Source organism: Lineus longissimus, chromosome 4, assembly GCF_910592395.1.
Source record: "Lineus longissimus chromosome 4, tnLinLong1.2, whole genome shotgun sequence".
NCBI lineage: Eukaryota > Metazoa > Nemertea > Pilidiophora > Heteronemertea > Lineidae > Lineus > Lineus longissimus.
Genome location: NC_088311.1, coordinates 24,769,887 through 24,790,998, shown reverse-complemented (window position 1 = coordinate 24,790,998; position 21,112 = coordinate 24,769,887). Strand labels below are relative to the sequence as shown.

At 39.1% G+C, this 21,112-nt stretch overlaps 3 protein-coding genes across 8 annotated transcripts in view; 2 read left to right on the top strand and 1 right to left on the bottom strand.

Moving 5' to 3' along the window:
- Nucleotides 1-1,013: 1,013 nt before the first annotated feature.
- LOC135487060 (ATP-dependent DNA helicase PIF1-like) lies at nt 1,014-6,291 on the top strand. Of its 2 annotated transcripts, none has more exons than XM_064770389.1 (11): nt 1,014-1,046; nt 1,645-2,215; nt 2,428-2,599; nt 2,700-2,789; nt 3,091-3,244; nt 3,558-3,672; nt 3,853-3,959; nt 4,298-4,437; nt 4,606-4,800; nt 5,139-5,284; nt 5,529-6,291. In XM_064770389.1, exons 2-11 carry the CDS (start codon nt 1,679-1,681, stop codon nt 5,751-5,753), a joined length of 1,881 nt encoding a protein of 626 aa, XP_064626459.1. In that variant the 5' UTR covers nt 1,014-1,046; nt 1,645-1,678; the 3' UTR covers nt 5,754-6,291. The 2 variants fall into 2 exon arrangements, with proteins under 2 accessions (XP_064626459.1, XP_064626458.1); XM_064770388.1 differs by having other exon boundaries at nt 1,025-1,362.
- Nucleotides 6,292-6,965: 674 nt separating this feature from the next.
- On the bottom strand, nt 6,966-10,182 carry LOC135487064 (GDP-fucose protein O-fucosyltransferase 1-like). The gene is made up of 8 exons (XM_064770395.1): nt 10,058-10,182; nt 9,376-9,470; nt 9,011-9,185; nt 8,720-8,825; nt 8,327-8,522; nt 8,006-8,133; nt 7,787-7,892; nt 6,966-7,357 (listed from the first exon to the last, which is right to left on the bottom strand). Exons 1-8 carry the CDS (start codon nt 10,167-10,169, stop codon nt 7,196-7,198), a joined length of 1,080 nt encoding a protein of 359 aa, XP_064626465.1. The 5' UTR covers nt 10,170-10,182; the 3' UTR covers nt 6,966-7,195.
- Nucleotides 10,183-10,432: 250 nt separating this feature from the next.
- Nucleotides 10,433-21,112, top strand: part of LOC135487053 (spermatogenesis-associated protein 1-like) — a 33,153-nt gene continuing 22,473 nt past the window's right edge. For all 5 annotated transcript variants that reach the window (XM_064770380.1, XM_064770378.1, XM_064770376.1 and 2 more), the window contains exons 1-5: nt 10,433-10,626; nt 14,590-14,696; nt 15,115-15,232; nt 18,731-18,784; nt 20,471-20,618. In XM_064770380.1, the coding sequence (XP_064626450.1) occupies nt 10,567-10,626; nt 14,590-14,696; nt 15,115-15,232; nt 18,731-18,784; nt 20,471-20,618 (487 nt within the window). In that variant the 5' untranslated portion in view covers nt 10,433-10,566. The remainder of the gene's footprint in view (nt 10,627-14,589; nt 14,697-15,114; nt 15,233-18,730; nt 18,785-20,470; nt 20,619-21,112) is intronic.

The window sequence follows — 21,112 nt, the reverse complement described above, 5'->3', positions numbered from 1 at the left end:
AGTGAATGCCAACTCGCTAAACCAATTTTAAAATATGATTGACACTCATTACAAATCCGAACTCTACAGCACAGAACCTAGATCAATCATCAAATTTCGTACACACCCCGCCATGCCCACGCAAACAAAAGTATTGAAGAAAAAACCTGCTACATACAGGCTAAAAGCCTATTGCAGTACATATATATATATATATATTAATTTTAGTTTTACACTATTATGTAAGTGCAAGCTAGTGAGCTCACACAACTGTTTGACATTCCTGGCTCCTCCATCGTGCTGACAACATGATGAGAGAGATTAGACCAAATCAGTATTGGCTGCTCTGAAAAGTTGTCAACATGGTGAGAGAGATGAGGCAGTCACAGCCAGGCCGAATCAGTTCTGGCTGCTCCATAAAAGTAGTTTTTGTGAAAGAATATTATTTGGACTAGTTAGAAATATCACGGTTTCAACAAATTCTTTGATAATTAGTCCACATTTGGACACTAGACCTCGCTTTTCCCCGTCCACAAAGTCAAAGGCCACTTCCAAAACCTTCAAAAAAGGGGCAAAAAAGCCCGTCCACTCATTGATCAAAATCACCCATCAAAATATGTTTTTTCTTTTTTTCTTTCGCTGACCCATTAAAAAGATTATAATGCATAATATACTGCAATTTCTTTTAAATATATTGAAAGACAAAGAAATGCCAGCCCACCAAACTTAGAGGGCCGCTGTCCACACTTTCGTCCACACTTTCGTCCACAGTTTACACCTACACAATACCTATCGCTATAACATTTGTATAAGAGCAAGGTATAAGAGACAAGACCACTAATGAATATTCATAGGTTGGAGTCGAGGCCTATCAATTAGACGAGTGCATGTTTTTAACTCTCAAGTACATATTTGGAGAGGTATTGAAAAAATATTTGTTGTGGCAAGTCTACAGATATAAAGAAATTATTTGATGAAAAAATTAATTTCGAATTTTGCTAATTCGGTAATAGGGGGCGCGTTTTGAGTTTTTCTGCCAGTTGGCTGAAAAGAGTGGAAATATCAAAGTCTGTCTAATTTGTCGATTATCAAAAAATTTCCGTGGTCAATCACCAGTTTATTTTTCACCATTTACTTGCCCGACTGTCCGGAATAACATAATCTAAATTTCAGATTCACAACACCACGCATTATTTGATGCGTCGTGGTCAAACATTGACAATTTAACTGCTAAACTTGAGTAAAAGGCTTAAAAAATCAATTGTGGTCTTGTCTCATAAGGGGCCTTTGTATAATGCATATCGCGGCATCTATGGGCTGTCTTCGTCGATTTTCTCTTGCTTTTTCACCAAAGTCATGATATAAGAACATCTTACTGTGAATGTAAATCACCTACAATATTTACTCATGTGAAAAGTCGTGTGTTTTGTCATGTAAAATTCCAAAATCTTCTGTAATTTTTGTCAAAAGGTTATGTTTCGACTTTCTTCCTTAATCCTTAATCATTCATCATCATTCAGCTGTTCAGATCGCGTTCAGATTCAATCCTTATTCATTCTCAGAGCCCATACCCCGTGCCAAAGGGACTTCAACACAGCGTATACATAGATAGACAGCCCAGTGATAGAATGTAGAAATTTAAGAAAGGTTTTACTTTTCTTTCAGATTTAGGTGAACAAGAACAGTCCAATCAAAAAATATGAGTGACTCCATGAGTGGGTTCCTGCACTGCAGTGTGACATTCGAACAATTGTCGCAAACTGGAGAAGTCCTAAAGAAAACACAACATAAGAGCTGTAGCCTGCAGCTGGGAAGGAACGAATTTAAGGAAATCATCCTCAAGTTGGAGTTCGGAAAAAGGGAGATGAAATTCCCCCTCCGGGAAATTCAGGTCTTTTCCAAATTTGCCAAAGAGGGGAAAGCGACAGTCAAAGTTATTAACCAAAAATTACAATTGATGCTTGCAAACTGCCCACCAGACCGACTTCGGGTGTTTCTGAAGACTTTATCAACGAAGTTAGACTGTTTGAAAATGAAAGGTTTTGTGAGTGATAGGAAGAAATTGACTTCGGAACTGCCAAGAGTTTTTCAAGAAATTTCTCCATTGAATATGAAGGATATTGAGACGGTCCATAACCAACGAGCAAAGCAGGTTGAGAACAAGCCAGATCTCTTCACCCCCAAAGGAAAAAGAAAATATTGTGGTTCAGATGATAAGGAAAATGTTCTTCCAAAGGTGAGAATGTGGTTGATAACAAGTTGCCACTTCTTCCTCAGCATATTGGGTTTGGTATCTGTTGCAATGTTGGTTAAGTTTAGGTTCAAATGTTGTGAAGTAGTACCTACATATTTGCCACCCAAAATAGGGGTAAAATCCAAAGAAACAAGTAATGGTTATATCAGTGCGTGTTTTTACATTTTGTAAGTTGTATTCATTTACAATTTCAGGGTAAAAAGCTTTGTACTGCCATATCGTCACTGACCAAGAAGCCCCTTGTGTCCTTGACAAGGTTAACAAAGGAACAAATCAAAGTGCTGGAAAGGGTCAAGAGTGGACAGAACATCTTCTTCACAGGGAGTGCCGGCACTGGGAAATCATTCTTGTTGAAGAGAATTATTGGTAAGATGTTTTTAAGTTATGACTCCCTGATTTGAATACCGCTATCGTTGAAATTTGTCCGATATTTCACGGTTCAACATAATGTCTCTTCTATTCCCAGGTGCTCTTCCACCGCAGCATTCCTTCGCCACGGCCAGTACTGGTGTTGCAGCCTGTCATATCGGTGGGACCACTCTTCATGCATTTGCTGGTGAGATGTCTTCTGTAAACCTCTCCTTCTATTGTTTAGTTCAATGTGTATTACACTTTGGCAACAATATTTTTCTGTATTGTCACACCAACAGTCAGCCAGACCTGCTACTTAACTCTTGCTGGCAATATGTGGATGGTTTGGTCATATTCAACTCAAGTCAGTTTATCATCAACAGACTATGGTTGTGAGTAGTATACACAGCTTATCATTATCAACCCCATTGCATGAGTGACATTTTCATGGCAGAGGTGTTGACATGTGACAGATTTCTTCAATCTTTCAATTCCCTTTTCATTAGGTATTGGTTCTGGCAAAGCCACCCTGGCTCAGTGTGTTGAACTCGCATCAAGACCAGCCGTGGTACAACAATGGAAGAAATGTAGACATCTCATCATTGATGAGATCTCCATGGTGGACGGTGACTTCTTTGACAAACTAGAAGCAATTGCAAGGTAAAGCGTAATTTGAAGAAGAAAATGACAGCTTTTAGTACTTTTTCCATGTTTTTATTGAGCAGTGTCTGTCTTAAAACGCTTGACAACAACTTTCACTCAGACACAAGTATTGGTATCCACATAGCAGAGGCATAGCTTTGAGTTTGCGTCTGTCACCACAACCAAGACATCACAGCACTTAAATTAGTTATCACAATTCACAGGACCGATAGCTTGGAGATGCATGTAGAACATATTACTGACCCTGAAGTTTTTCTTTAATTCCTGCATGCAGATCATCCTAAACTTTGTCCGTTATTCATTTTCTTAGAATTGTGCGAAAGAAGGATGAGCCTTTTGGAGGGATACAACTGATTCTATGTGGTGACTTCCTGCAGTTACCTCCTGTCATAAAGGGAAGTGAGAAAAGGAAATTCTGCTTTCAGGTAAAAACAAACTTTTTGCCATTCTTAGGGTTCTTGTTCTGTTGTTCTTTCAGTCATAATCAGTCCCTTTGGCTAAAGTTTCACATATTACAAAGAGATCAGTTTGAATGTTCTAAGATACTCTAAGCATACGTTTCATGTAAGCTGTGTTCGGTTTTCATGTGTTGCCTGTTTTTTCAGTCGCGTGCTTGGAGAAAATGCATATCAATCAACATGGAGCTGACCGATGTTAAAAGACAATCAGACAAATCATTCATCTCCATCCTACAGAACATCCGAGTGGGAAGGTGAGACAGTAGTACTGATGGTGTTTCTGCCATGTCAATGCTAACCCTTAGTCTTTGCCCTAGCCAAAAGGTGTGCTCTATTGTGGTCTCTCTTCCTCACTTCCTTTTCACAGTCACTCCTGCATGCTGGATGTTCTCTAGTGCTGATGGATGAAGAGACCATCATGGAGTTGCATTTTCAACCTGTATTATATCTGATTCTACAGATGTCGGACGAGTTGTCATGTCCAAGTTGACAAGCAGCGAAGTCACTGCAGGAAATGAACTCCACAGCCTTCTGAAACGAATAATAACTGAACTGAGTACGATATTTTATCGTTTCATAATTGCTATTTTAGGTGTACAGAGACGATCAGTAAGATCCTCCTTGCCACATCGAGACACACGATTGACAGAGACGGCATCAAGGCGACGAGGCTGTGCACGCACAAAGAGGACGTCAACCATATCAATCAAATTAACATTGATAAACTCACAAGTAAGTTGTGAAGACGATCTTACTTCAGCAGTTGAGTTCCCACAACAGTTTATGGAGATTGTTTATCCGCAAGGTTCAACGTAGTTGGCTCAGCCGGCAAAAATAATGAATTCCATGAAGCGTCTTATTTTCTTGATTCATCTCATTAAAAATCATTACTTTTTAAAGCTCCAAGTCGCAAGTTCAACTCCTCTGACAGTGATGCAGAGTACCTCAAGGTGATTGATAACCTTAGTCCAGTTAATGCGTGTCTCGAGTTGAAAGAGGGCGCTCAGGTGATGTTGGCCAAGAATCTTGACGTACAGAAAGGTCTTGTTAATGGAGCAAGAGGTGTGGTTGTTGGGTTTGAGATGGGAGATTATGGTAAGTGTTCTGCTGTATGAGTAGTCTCTCTAGCGTTGCCACAGCATGGAGCCCGTTACATCAAATGTTTGGAAGCTTTTTTGACTAATATTTGGCAGAAGCGGTTTGATGCTGTCTTATGGACACTAAACACTTAATACTTGTCATGAACAACCTGTCCACTGTCTAAAGTGTAATTCAACTCAAATATCTCTTAAACTACAAACTCACATCTTCCAAGAATGACTCCCATTTCACTTTGTTTTGGTGGGGAATTTCATCTTGGCCTGTTAAATTTGCTTTAGCAATAAAACATTTCCAACCCAGAAAGTCATACTCCTACTTCCATAACCTTTCAGGGCTTCCGATTGTAAAGTTTCTGTGTGGTGCTAAGGAGACAATCAAGCCAGAGAGATGGACCTTCAAGATCTCCGGGGGCATTTACCTGACCCGGCGACAGCTACCTCTCAAGTTAGCGTGGGCGATTTCTATCCACAAAAGCCAGGTGAGTGTGGAACTTTGTCACAATGCTGTTGATTCGTCGCTTCTATTGGGCGAGAAGTTGACCATTGATGGCAGCCTGTCTTTGCTTCAAAGAATACTGTGTCTTTCTCTGGTCAAATACCAATAAGTCAATGTATTGTAAGTGAATCTTGTTGAGGCATTTATCTCAACAGATGGCACATCAATTTTATGGAACAGTTTGGTGTGGAGCGTGCTCTTGATGTATTCTTTTCTCATCTTTCCAGGGCATGTCCCTTGACTGCGTCGAAATGTCACTGTCACGTGTGTTTGAAAGTGGACAGGCGTACGTCGCTCTCTCTCGTGCCAGGAGCCTAGAGGGATTACGAGTTTTGGATTTTGATCGGAAATATGTGCGTGCTCATCCAGACGTACTCAGATTCTATGCTGAAATTCAGGAGGACAATTCTGAATGTGTCCCACGACAAACTAAGCTTTTAGACTTTGCCTGAGACTGTTGACATGGTGACATTATCTGTGGTGTTCTTGCTGTCGTTTTGGGGAAGTATAAGTGCATTGCCTACATTAGTAAGTTGCTTGAATGTTCTAGGCATGAAGCACATACTACACGAGCGGCCAAATATTGCCAACTTGTGAAGCCATTGAAATTTCCCTGTTCACCAAGTTCTAGCACAGCATACCACATCTCTGATCAGTTCTGGTGAACATTGTTGATTTGCTCAACCCAGAACTGATTGAGTTTGCATAGAAGATGACTGATGTTTTATGTTTTAACACTGTAAATTATGTAAACAGTAATGTATTTTATCATAACATGTAGTTTAGAATTAGTAATGATAATGCAGAATTTTAACTGTAATTTATTATCAGTATTTCATACAGAGCGTCTGATCATTAGAATTTGATCTCAAAGATTGAAAATTCTTCAGAGGGTTTTCGATTGTTTTTCTTTCTATTGTAATGCACTGCCATCTTTTAGTACTCGACTTTTATACAAAATCTGATTTTGTTTTTAGTGATTTGTGAATACACGAGCATTATTTATAAAATTTGTATTCTATGTTCTTAATTAAGCCGGCCAATTTAGACAAATATAGAATGAGCAGATTGATCTGAATCCACCCTCCTGCATGATCCCATAAGGACAGATTGTCCACCATCCCACACCCACCGCAGGTCGACATGGCACTGGCTTTGAGAAAAAAGACCATTGAAAAGCAGGTTGGACACAATCTCAAGGAACCGAGTTGATATAGGTGACAAGTCTCTCACTCCGAACAAGTGAGACATCAATCGGAGGTCACAGAGAAGGACGGTGTACAACCTCTCTGTTGTCCAATCTCCCACAACATTCAGCTGTTGAGGACAGATGTCATCTCAGTGGAGCCCGACTCTATTGTCTTGGCACAAATGGTCCCATCTTAGCTGGGCTGTTGTATACTTGGGACACAGGGTCTTCACTGCTTCCTGATCAAATCTTTCTAAGGGTGGTAAGCCACTGTGTGATGAGGCAGCAATAAGTCTGAGCCAAACGGATGATGCAACCATGGACTTCCCCGCCTCCCCCGAATTGACGTTAACAAGTTCAGACATTGAACAGTCTAATGTCCATTTGTCTGTTCAAATGAACATTTGAACAGACAGTCAAAAGTCTCATAAAGGATCATAATAAAACAAAACTTGCTCTTTTCAAAATACGGTATGAACTTTATTGAAAAAATATACTGCGGAACCTTTCCAAGCGAACACACACCTCTCTATAAAGGACACATGTTTCATCCCAAAGCTATCATTCCCATTCAAATTGACCTCAACGGGGTCCTTAATAGAGAGGTTATACTACACTGTCTTAAGAAATAGCACAACAATGAAGGAAACTGAGTAAACAATCAGTTCAATTATCAGTCCAAACTGTCTCATTCAATGAAGAATCTCAATCAATTCCCCAAAAATAAGATTGTTTTTTGTTGACCATTCGTTCCCTGATCACAAATGCTGAGAATGATGACAAACAGTTCCCGATGAAGTAGTCTGATTTTCCAAGAATAGCGAGATCGACTTGCGGAAGCCAGGGGTCCATATGGAAGGCGGATACCTTGAGAAATTATAAAGAAATGGAAAGTAAGTTGAGGACACAACAGCAAGGAAAGATGGTATAATCCTTGAAATTTCTCGTGACTACTTGATCTGTTGATCTAGCAAGAAATTTAAGCAAACTGATGTTATAGGTTGGTCACAGCAAATGGAATCATGGATATCAATCCTGCACCATAGTGGGCCAGACCATCAGCAGGTGATATCGGGTGGATTCGACCAGGGATTTTTCATGCATTATTGGGAAATGAGCTTGTGACATTTTCTACAATGGCAGCATCACAATCCAGTTTGAATTCATGATGAACCTTGACCAACATGACAGTAAATGCATGTGGGAGTGATCAGTGATTGCCAGGATGTTCCTTCAACCAGTTCAGAGTTCAGCCCAAGGTTGTTGCATTCTTTTAGTGTAGTGAGCATAACTTACTTTTTGAGGCTTCAGGTAGTCTTCTATTTGTTTAATCATGGGATATCTATCCGTTGCTACAAATAAAACTTTTGTTTTTGTTTTTAGCACCACATTCTTGAGTAATCTGGAAGAAAGGAGATAAAATAACATCAGTTAGCACCATACTAACAAAATGTGAGCAAAAATCTCATTTTTCGAAAAACCTATTGGGTTGCCAATGGTTCTGGTTTGCCTCACCTTAGCACCTCACTTTCATCAGGAAGACACATGTTCTGGGTGATATTTTTCTTGTTGTTATGGTAACCAAGACATTGAGGGGAGGACATGTAGGTGAGTTCTCCAACAGCACTGGAACAGACATTCTCCTGGAAAATAATCATACAGCTGAATACTCACTTAGTAACTTGTAATCAGTTTAAATGGCAGAAAACACAACCACTCCAAAGTAGTGGACATGGTTTGCTCTGATAAGATCATTTAGTCAGGTTCCCGGGAGTTCATTTGAAGATTTTTTTATTGCTGGATAGAACATGTGCCACAGAAATCCTTTTTACTTACCCAGTCCATTGCATTTCTAAGATGGATGCCTATGAATTTCTTGTCCTTGAAATTCTTGTCAATATATGTTTGCGCTTCATCCATGATCTTATCTGACCACCTCAAGTACTTATGAAGCTGTACGTATCGGGGTTCAACAGGGAAGTGAGCTGGGGCACCCTTGAAGGCATACACTGGAAACTTCTCAGGCGGGAATCTGAAATCAAATCACTGTGGCATAACTTATTTACAGCAACCTGTCAAGCTGAACTTTATTGAAAAAATTGAGATGGTTACCGACAATATATCTGACATCTGATTTCTTAGATCCCGATGTTGGTGACTTCATGAATACTATCTGCAAGGCAGTGGATCTGTTCAAAGGATCTTCTTGTAGAGGGTTATAACTCTTACCTTTCTTGCCACTGTGGTATGTTCTGTGATGAGAAAAAGATATCAAAATAGACGTAGGAGTCAAAGTCAACATTTAGACCATCCCAGAAAGGTCCAAATGGATTACCTGGAAAAGATTAATCAAGTAAACTATGAACTTAGTTACAACCAGGCCAGGCTACTTCTCAATGAAGGAGTGGAACAATTCTAATAAAAAGACTTGTAAAACATGCGAGTGCACAAGTATCCACTCAACATTTGGAAAAATGTGGCCAAAGTTCCAGAACCAAGGAATTAGTGAATATGAATTACCTTCTTTCATGGTGCACTCCTTTGGTCTGCCAGGCAAGTGAACGCACCATCCACTTCTCTCACCAGGGGGCCAGTATTCGGGAGCCAGAGACGCCATGAAGTCTTCTGCCAAGATCACTTTGTGATACTCTCGGAGTGGCTTGACTTGGAAGAAGTCATCAAATGGAACATTTTTCTGGAAACAGGAAATTTGATCATATTAATTGTTTGTGAGAAATGTCAGTTCTTGGCTGGAAGACAGTGAGCTCTAAGTCCCTTTTCCCTGACCAGTTCATTTGTGTGGTATTTTGGCTGAGGCTGGTGCTGCTGTTTTCACAAAATAAAAAAGGTACTATTCGGTTGTTCTCTCAAATTGTTTGACTTACATAGGTTCTCCAAGGTGGAAGAATCAAAGTTCTGTTCAAAGACTTTGCAAATCCAAGAGATCCAAGGAAGTGATCAGCTTGGTTTCCAAATCTCCCTGAAAATCAATAATCTCAGCAAGGTTAACACATCCCCCAAGAAATTTAGTTTACTTGAACATGAGAGTGGTGGCTTTCACTGATGGCTAAATGTCAGCACATGAACCATCACTAAAGGTCAGGATGGTGATGATGAATGACGAGATGGCCGATACCCTCAAAACTGTACCGCATATACTGGTGGGGTACTTAGTAGGCAGTGACAACTTACTTCTCAGCTCAAGATATGAAAAGTTTAAATTGTGATTGAGCTGATGTGGGCATTGCATCTACCACAATCACATTAATCGCTGGCAGTGCCATGAAATGATATTGGTTGATCATGTTCAAAGTGACCGAGATGCTGGATCTTCCTTCTCAATCTTGTTTGTTTTTCACTTTTCTAATCAATCAACATCATGACATAACCAATCATGCCATCATGGCCCATCCACCATGTCCATCGATTTAAGCAGTCACTGAGTCAGTGTGACTGGTAGGCCTAGCCTATAGTTAGTAGACTAGTGTAGCGAGACTGAGTGATGATGTCAACTGAAAGAGAGAAATCTGACCATTGCAAACAAGTGTCATGTTTATTTGACATTACCCATGCATGGACAATATATAATGTAACCACTTGGATCCCATTCTGGGTTTGATGCAAAGTTGACGATGATAAAATTGACAAAAATATAGAAAATTTTGAAGAAATTGTTCATGGTTCTGTGCCCCCTAGCGTTTGATACTAAAACTACCCGATCACTTAATAAAACCGATTCGTATCACACAAATAATTTCTTATCGCCTTTAAAAATATTTTACACTAATTCAAGGAATGGATGTGACCTTAAACGTGTACTTTTAGTTATATGAGTACATAAGACTTCAGTATAATTCATTTTTAGAATTTTATCGCTGAAAGGGACCGCGCGCTGCAAATTGACGCGTAGCTTTCGTGACGTCATTTGAGTCATTGGAAACCCAAAAGAGTTGCATGCATTGGTGATTTTCATGTGAATAATGATATGAATGTGATTGATATTGAGCCCATTTGTCTGCCTTTTCTGATTTGAAGTCATGTTTATAATCCAATTAATGTAGTAAAAGGATACTTAAATGACTACGAGTGAAATGAATCGGCACAGTTCAAGATTCGAGCGTCCTCACTCTGAACAGGTTTGTATTGATTTTTCCAAACAATCCAATCGACCAAATCTGTCAAACAATATGGTCATGCTCTCAACGTAGGGTTGATCGTTGATTGATTCAACGGAACGTGTTAAAATTTTATAGGGTGTCATTTTAATTGTTCCACCGTCAATGTCATTGACAATGACATCTCAGTGGTGCCTGTGGCTGTCTATTTCAGTGTTGTTGATTGTTTCTTTCTTCACTGACTTCAGATCATTTGTCAGGCACTGTCTGGTGTCCCTGTTGGATATGAGATTGTTGAATTGAATTTAAAAGGGCCATATTGTTGTTATTCGAATGTCTGTCCACTGACATCCTACATAAATTGAAAGTAATGACATGTTACAGCCCCCCCCCCCCCCATTCAAAGATTAATTGCAGATGACCGAAGATGCAGGCAGCATTCCAGGCAAGCCCAGGAGAAGCACAAAGCTGATGACCACCATTGAGCAATCCATACATTGGTCTGATTAAAGTAGTTTTGACTTGAGAATATGTTTCAGGGCTTCTTTAATCTGGGTTCTTTACTATCCCCATTTGGCAGTATAGTGAGTCTTATTGCTGATAACAAATCTTTAAAAACATACTGGGGTGGTCAGAAATGAGTAATTGACCGCCTTCCTTTGCAGTCCAAAGTGACAGCCCAGGTCAAAGGTCAAATGAAACAAAAACTAAATATTATATGTCAATTTCAACACTTATCTTATCCAATTTTAATTTGCACAGTCAGACCATCAAACAAGTACAAAAACTAAATAAATTCACATCAAGATTCTAATCTTGTGTTTATTGCCTACTTCGTCAATTGCAGTATGATTTATGAGTGGAGTGTGACATCCTGTTCTAACCTTACTTGGTTGATTTATGTTTAAACAACTACTTTAAAGCAAACGAAACCCCATTGATGTGTGTATGTGTGTATAGTCATGGGAAGTAATGGAATCAACAATGTGGTGAATAAATCACATGTTCTAATCCCCTGGCTGTCATGCTAAAAAGTGATCGTATAACGTCATTCAGGTTGTGACTCTGCCCTGTGAAAGGTCACTGACTTGGAATGAAAGATGTTATAACCAATCACAACTGAATCTATCTCTGTGCCACACAACCCATCTCAACAGAGGTCATGTTGCTTTTATTGGCTGACCTAGGCCTGTTATTACTAGACTTGAGAAGGACATATTTGCATGAGGGGAATGAACCCTCAAAGGTGGCCTCTAAACACTCAGTGAGGACCGCGCGGCCTAAATCTGTAAATGACAAGTAAGAGCCTCTGTGTATTTGATATTGGCTTTGATTTGATTGAAAACCACTGCACACATGGCACAGGACTACCTGGTATTTTCTTTTTAGGCCTTCACGAACACATTTTACAGAATTCCAACCTTATAGGTATACAAACACAAACAGTTTGTTTGTTGTTGCTGGCAAGGGGGGTGTCCTTTCTTCTATTCTACTTCTGGTTCAGCTTTGGAATTCTGCCCAGTAGTTGGTTCTGTAGTGTAACCCAAAAAACACTCCTTGTAGGTTTTTTTTTAAATTTCAAAAACTTTTTACAGTAAAACATGAATGTCTGAAAATGGACCTAGAGCAGACTTGAGGAAAGAGATTTTTCACCTGTCTTTTAGGAGAGATTGATTTTAAAAGTGTATCCAAGGCAATGTTGTCATACTGTTTTCTGAAGTAGAAAATGCCGGCTAGTAGTGTCACACATGTCAGAAAGAAATTTAAAGTTAAACTATAGAGCTCTTCAAACAATGTTCAATGTTGGCAGTTGATCTCTGAAAGTGAAACAGCTCATTGGACAATAGAACAATGGAAACTGACTGAGCAATCAAAATCGAGGCAAAACCATTGTGTGGTTGTCATTGATTGTATTCTTTATGGGCCCCGTGGGGTTGTATATATTCAACATGTTACACCAGTATTTGTATTACTAATTGGTTAATCAATATAACTTATTAATCATTGACCATAAAAGATGGCTTTTTTGTATGGATTGGAATGTTTGTGAAAGTCAGTGGCATTTTAACAAACATGCATCAGCATCAGGTTATAGATATGCTTGTGATTTGCAGTATGCATGTACCAAAACAGTATCAAAGGCAAGAGGTTTCCAGGGTTTGAACGTGCCAGAAGTGTCAACTGAAGCACAGGTTGGGTCATGAATACACTAAATTCTCATGCCAGTCTTTGTAATATCATGAACGATCAGCGACTACCTCAGTTTTTTTTCAAAAAAGAATAAAATCAATAGTGCTTGCTTTGGTAAATAAGTCATTTAAGATTACGGAACTTACAATGTAAACATAACGTTGTAATGGTATCATACTCTATCCAGGTTAGATCATGACTCCTGGCATGCCTGGCTTGTCACTCCTACTTTCATAATGCACTAGCTTTGTTGTTGGTTGTTAAGATAGGATAATCTGGTTAAAACATTGCGGTTGTGTTGGCCATGTATGTAATGTATGTACTACTACTTTATACTAGACTTACCTTTTATCTTTTTGATGAGACCTATACCAGTAATGTCAGGGGGTATATGTTATATCCCCCTGGTAACGTCCATACACAAATATATCCAACACATTTTTATGATCAAAAATCTGTTAAAAACATTTGGGATATCCAAAAGGTTTAGCTGAAATGACTAGTTAGTTGAGTGAACCAAGACTTCAGATTTTACTGTGTTGATAAGGGAGTCTTTGCTAATAGAGATTTTATACTTTATGACATTCAAATTCCAGAAGCAAGTACATTTTTGTAGCCCAACAAAAAACTGCCTTCCCCTAGTTCAACTTCCATGGAAGATGCCAACCGCCTTCGAAGTGAAAATTCAATTCTTATGGCAATCAATAACAAAAGTGTGGGTTATTGAGTTAGAAGTATGGATGCTGAATAATGCATGATGACTTACAATATTACCATCTGATGTCTCGATCCTTGCCCCGAGTGCCATGATCGAGTTGTCTTGAGCTCAAGGCACCGCGACACACATGTTGTTTGACGTGAATGTTGTCGGCGCTAAATCTGATTTTATAAAATCGGTCCCAAGTGACTTTGCATTTCCATGTCATGATTCCATTAAAAGGCCTATCTAGTTCAGTTTTCATCTACGATTGTCACACAGAATTATGAACATAAAGGCCAATCAAGTGTGAAATTACAAATGCATCTCAATTTATGATTGGCAAATTCCAACAAACCGAAATATCACAACCATGGCAAGTGGTATTCAAATTTTGATTGAAATCTTATTGAAATGGCTCTTACTTTTAAGCTATGATAAACAGACCCAAGGCGTATTGCACTTAATTCCTTAGGGCCTAATTTGTACAATATTTTGACAATAATCACTTGCAGATTTTGTGTTTCGGACTCATCTTATTCAACATGTTCAATAGGATTTCACTTTCTTATGACGAAATGAAATGTAAATCTGTCGAGTGTCTCTAATGACGGCGGTTTATCCCTTTGGGACAATCTTTTGTGCTTGGTTTATCCTTTGGTTGGGCATAATGCGTTGTTGGATGGTATATACTGTCTTGGTTTCAGGGGATATCTAGAAATAAACATAATGCATTCAAGGTGGCATACATGTTGACGTATGAGTAACCAGTCAGTAACATTCGGACGTTCTGGAAATTGACACTCTGGAAATTTCCTTAACAACGTGGATTAATATCAACAAAACACAAAAAAGGGATACATTTGCCTTCTCACCTCAACATGTATGGTCCCAGTTCACACCCTGCAACTCCCGAGGAGTGGGTGGGAGTCCCAGTTGAAAGACGCTTGAAGGTCAGTAGTCTGTTCTCATAGGAGGGTCAGTATGATACGATGAAATTCAGTGAATTGTTTGCAAAAAACTTGATCTTGTTGACATTTTCATTTTTCATGGACTTTACTCTGCATTGATTGATTGAGTCCCTCCTGTCGTTTCAGCTTGTGGATCTTCATATCTATATCGTCCCACAAGACCTATGGCAGGACCGCCTCAACAGTGCTTTAAATCAGATTGTAGATGACACAGTGTCAGCGGGATTTGTACGGTGAGTTCACAGTTTTGACTGGTTTCAGCCCAGATGACCACATGAGTAATGTGACTGTTCTGTCTGAGTTTTGAAAGTGGATGGATGCAAGGAGCAAAGGATTAAGTAGACATATTTTGTATCCATGTTTGAGGTCACCTTGGATACAGCATCAATCCCTGCATCCAAGACTGAGATTTTAACCAGTGGATTAAGTGGTTGTCGTTGACTTGTATCCAGAATGGATGTCGCCATGGTTACAACTGTCATTCTTGAATCCAAGACCGTTGCCATGGATATAAGTTACAGCTGTAGTTCCTTTTTCGGAGAGATCTATATGATTATGGTTAGATTTTGAAAATGATCACCCGTTGTCAGATTTGGTCTCATTGGATGTGGCAAATTCTATGTCTCTACGCGATATTTTGTTTATTTTCAGGGTTTTACCAGAGACCACTGTCTGTGGATTACGGGAAGAACTTAGTCGCCAGATAGGCTTAGAAATTATTCCACGTGATTATGTGTTCTTGAAAAGCGTTGGAAGATGTCTTACGCGGGTGAGTCTTTTTATCTCAAGTTTTAATTGTTATGTCGTCATCAAAATACCAACTTACCAAATACCAGATACCAGTAATGTTTTCTGAACACTGTTGTGTAGTTGCAATATCAAAAACCTATGAATTGAATGGTTTTTTATGATAGAGTATTTGTAGAGGCCTTTCTTGGTAGGAGCACATATAAAAGCTTGGTAATCCACCTAGGTCAATATCACTTGGGGGCCGAAATGAGCTAAGGTATGGTTGTAATGAGACTTATAACTTACCCCATTCAAAAACTAGGATACGATGTCAGAAGTTCCATGTAAATGCACATGGCACCCTGGGCCTTTCTTCAGAGTAATCATACCGGGGCTGATTATTAATTTTTTACGATTGAAGTGGTGATTTGAACTTTAAATCAACCACGAGAACTCTGTCTCCATTCACCTCACCGCATGGTGGGTGTCTGGATTTACAACTTCCAACTGTGCCATAGAAACTACTTAAAAAACCAGTGGACAAAACTTGTGTGCTGGTGGAAGGGTTGTAATATTCTCAAGGTGGGCTCAGAGTCAGACACACTTTTTTAAAAGCTACATGTATGCTTATCTGAACTTCTAGTTATTGGACTTTGAGTGACAAGACTCCGATCAGTTTAAAATATGAATTAACACCCCTTCAATGATCAGCCCAACCAGGTATGACCGAACCAGCTGAACATAGCACATCAATCGAACATTCATATTCTATGAGACCTTTCAAATGATGTCCACTAGTTTAACAAAACCATTGAGCTAAATGAAGAGCTTATTGAGACAGGATTAAATGTGACATTGTAGTGGATAAACTGGTGCACCACAGAGCAATTATCTGCAAACATGTTATCCTGTCATTACAAGGTTTAGGACAGACAGGGAGGGTCAATCTAATTGTCAAACAACAAAACGTACATGATGTTTACAGAAAAGGTGGGACACACGTCTCAATAACAGACTGATGGGTGGATAATGGTCATCATAGAGTATTGAACTTTGGAAGTCGTACTTTGAGAGCGAACTATCGAACATTGCTAACTCAAATGTCAATTTCAATATGGGACTTCCTGCTTGTGTTCAAGGCCTGATGACTGCGCTCACTGACAGTTTGTGCCCAAAAAATCATGTTTTCAGGTCAAAAAATAGTTCCGATCATGCGACAAATCCAGTTTTGCTTGACATCACAAGTGATGTCAGACACGTCGCACCTCGATAGTGACGTCTTACATAACCCATGGTGTCAACAGTTAGTTCTTCACGTCATCGAAAGTCCATTGGACCTGAAAACACAAGTGTCTGGTTTCTCTTTCAATCATTTGACATTTGAGACAGTGTATTCTAATAGTTAGAAAGAATTAAGAAAATATTTTGATACCGATTTATTTGCTAGATTGAAGACTGTCCAGGTTGACCACTATCCTAAAGGCTCAGCCAACACAGGCCCATTAAAAGCCTTTCACAATCACTCATTGTGTTATTCATCATATTTAACAATGTGCTATATGCCGTACTCTCAGTGTGTTTGGCAACTGAAACATGTTGTTGTAACATAGGCCTAGGGTGAAGTATGTGGCGTATAACGGCCAAAACTCGGCTTAAAGTCTCAAATCTAATTCTATACACCGATTTAGTGATATAAATTATAATTGGCACGAATTTGGAAATGGATTGGATGCGGTTGGTCGTCACATTATGTGGGAAATATGGGGTTAAGAAATTGTAGCACGGTGTTTCCAATGTTTTTGATCAAATCAAAAACCCCAATCACCAATCACCTGATAATGCAGGCCTCTGCGATAATACCTTTACTGATAATACCTTTACTGGTGTATATGTGCCTTATCAATACTGAAATCAATCAATGAATACATTTTGATGAGAAATCTATTAGCATCCCGCCTCCCACTCAAAATATCCCTTTGTGGAATATCAGGGATGGAGAAAGGATCTGTTACCAGGGGTACATATAGATTGCCATGGGGGCAGTCATTGAATTCTTCCTACACTTATTGACTGATCACAGAATACTACAGGAGAAGGACGAATGAAGAGCAGATGGAAATTTCGATGCCTTGAGGTATTGTTCCCCTGTTTTCATTCAAGAACAACATGGATGATATGATGGAGAGGTTATGGTGTGAGAAACTTACAATCTTTATTTTACTATTAGGACAGTTTTGTCAATCTCTACGATAGTCATCATGAGCAGTATAGAGGCACACATGTTGTTGCACAGCATTTGACACAAATATTTGTTGGAACTTCCAACAGGTCAAAACTCACAAGACCACGATCCGAAACAACTCTCAAGAATGAGAAGCAATTTCATAGCCACAATGTGACATTCAGTCTAATTTCGATTCAATCATTCCACCTCACGATATTACACTCTCAGTGATGATGAATGTGATTAGGTCGCCCTGCTAAGCAACAATCCTGTTTTCACCGATAACAATATGGTCGTTGCGAATGACTTTATTGCGCTGGAATATATGATGCTGAGATGTTAAACCATACTGCGACAATGATTTGTTACTTGGCGGTGGTTGAAATTGACTTTGGTTTGAAAAATGTACTTTAGTACTTGTGGTGCAAGTGCAAAGGTTGTCTGCTGATGTGTAATAATCTTGCTAAGTTGCTTGCAACAAGCTGGTTTTGAACAGATAGTGAACCAAAGAGATTATTATGAACCCCTTGCTGGCTCAGGGTCTGTGGCAAAAGTTAATTGGCCAAGAAGTGCCCGTCACTGCTGTTATTCTGACCTTTATCATCAGAGAAACACTGTTTGTATTAGCTTGCTAATACTACATTTCCCAATTCTGCTGGATTATCGTCAGACTTGCCTCAAAACTGTTCTTTTAGCAGTGCTATTTTAATCAACTTAATATAGACGGTTTATCAGAAGCTTTGTCAAAGTCTATCCACTTGGAAATAACTTGCCAAAACGTAAAAAAGTTTTTCGTACTTATTTAGGCCTAAGGGAATATCTTGCTAATATGATTTCATAAATTCAGTCGTACCTGGTGTAGTTTACTACCTACATGTAGTTAGAAATTGGGGCTATGGCTATGAACATTAATTTTATCCTTGGGCTTCAGCTATATTTAATATTGCAATGCCTATTTTGGAAGAAACAACATTCACATTAAACGCTTTTTTAAGCGAATGTACTTAAAAACTTTATTTGACAAAGAAGTTGAAGAATGTTATACAGTATTTGGTTCATTCCATGAATAAATTATCAAGCACTTTTTTCGCGCTGAAGTCCATTGAGGTGTCCAGTGCTTCAAAGAGTAAATCGAAGTGTATGGGTTTATCATTGACTGGGATAACACTAGCACAGCCACTTCATGATTTATTCAGTTCTTTCATAAAGTTTTATATGCTGGAAAGATTTATTCCCTAAACTGCATGGTAGATTTGTCTTCTATGGAATATTGTGTTCATATCAGTACATTTGTATAATCGATTCTCATTTCAGGTAAAACCAAAACAAGAACTCCAGATGAAAGTCAAGCATTTCCTGCCTCCACATGTAAGTTTGCCGACTCAAAATCGGGCCAAACTGAATGTAATTTGAGAAAGATACGAATGGTGTCTGTGAAAGAGTAGGAGTTCACCCTGTAATATATTACTGTTGGAGTAGGTGTTACATGTGTTGAGCTGAGGACCTCCATGCTGCAAAACAGGGCTGACATCATCTTCCTTACATCCTTCCGTCTAGTATTATACCATCAGTTCAATTAAAGTATAACTTAAGGCACAGCACAACACACTAATCATAGACATATGGGATGAGCCTTTCTATTCAGTCTGGCATTTTTACTTGCATGGTTATAAAAAAATGAATATAAAGTTTGATTAACGACATTAAGGTTAGAAATCCGAGACATATTCAGCCTTCCATGTTCTAAGTGTATTCACCTCTTCCACCCCTTCCTTTGCCGATATGATACATATGTCGATCATTGAATTCATTCTTTGTGAAGTTTGCCAAATGGCTTGCCTTCCTTCTTTCATTCATGTCCTGGATGTCTCCATGAGGCGTGACCGGAATCTCTCTAGTTTACTCTCGCATTCAGGTCAGGTGAAAGGAATAATTGAGATATGAAAACACTGAGTAATGTTATCTGATCCGAGTGCATTATAACATCATCTTTGTGAAATATTTGCGATAGATTTCTACAGATGGCCAATTTGAACTTGCATTGACGAGTGAGAGTCAAATTAGAGATGAAAATTCCATTGGTATCCTTGTTGCTAAGGGTTTGTGAGAGCAATATTAAAAACAATACGTTTTTGGCAATGTGTATTATGGAATTGTTTCCTTACCAATGAGTCTATGACATTTTGTGAAAAAGAGTAGGCTAATCCAGTCGTATCAATGATGATGTAGAAGATAAAATTCTTGATTTTCAAAAAGCGTGTGACTCGTGCAGTTTGCTTTTTACCTATATTGAAGGTGTTGAAGTGACATTGGCATACTAATAAATGATCGCACTATTGGCACAGATGCATATTTCACTCTGTTCAGATGACCAGGACGGGATCTGTGTCGAGGTTGTCACCAACAAACCGTCACCACGGACCACAAGAAATGCATATTTACCGAAACGCTTTCCCAAAATATATTTATAGACCCAGTAGTACAATACAACCCAATATTTATTGGACGTTAATATAAATAAAAGTGAGGGTAGTATGTTTGATTGTATTCTATTCTTGGTAATCCAATGTAGATTCTAGCTTGAAAGGCAAACAGTGATAACCCATAACCCTTCCTGAAGTGGCCAGCTTATAAACTCCTTGTAGGCCTTATTTGATCCCAAAGGGCAGGTTTCTAACCTTACTGTTGATAGTCAAAGTGTCCCATGGTTTTTTAATGGGTATCAACAAAATGTATCAGGACATTTTTATGTCAAACAATGAAAAAATATTTGATAACGGTACAGAGTTCTATTGTTACAATACTCAAGCTTAGGCAGCACTTAACCCTACTGGAATAGATAAAACCACTTGTTTGACAATTTAACACACAATCCGCGCAAAGAAACTGGTATGAGTGTTTATATTTGGGGATTTGGCCACATGATGTAAACATGGCAATATGTCGTCATCACAGCAGCATAATTCGAAGTGCTGTCGTGTATCAGATTATCCCCGAAGTTGGATGATTTGTGTTGATGGTATCCATGTCTCACTCCGCCCTCCTCAATTACAGGCCTACTCCCCCGAAATCTTCCTGCTGGAACCGACACCACAGATGAGAGGGTTGATGTCATCAGACGACAGTTCTTCCTACAATTCGTCTCCTGGCAGGAGAAGTATAGGTGGCAGACGTGCCATTGATCAAGAACCTGGTGCTAGAGGTAAACAAATATTAAAATACGGCTGTAAAAACCGCCCAACATTATTTTCCAAATAAGTTCAGAATTGGACTTGGAATAGAGGCTGCCATTCCTTACCTTGATGGATGAAAGATAAGAGTATCGCAAGATGTCGTCACTCTCACTTGCCAACTACTATTTGACTGGAGGAAAAAACGCTCAACTTCTGGATAATCCCACTCCCCCCCCCCCCCAGGTCTGAGCCCCCACACCCTGTCCAACAGCATCATACCAAAAATCAATGGAAGTGAAAGCGTGTGTAGTAGTTGATTTGGCAGAGCCGTCTTTTCCTCAACTCTGCATTGATTTGGGAAATAATGTTGGACTACCTTCTTCTCAACCTTTTGTTTTTGCTGGATTTCTTGTGTTTCATTTTTGTTTTCTAGTTCTAGGCTATTTGATCGACTGCACGGGTGGTGGCTTAGACTCAGGATGATTACTAATCAAGTTATGCTGGTGGATGTTTTTGAACCAAG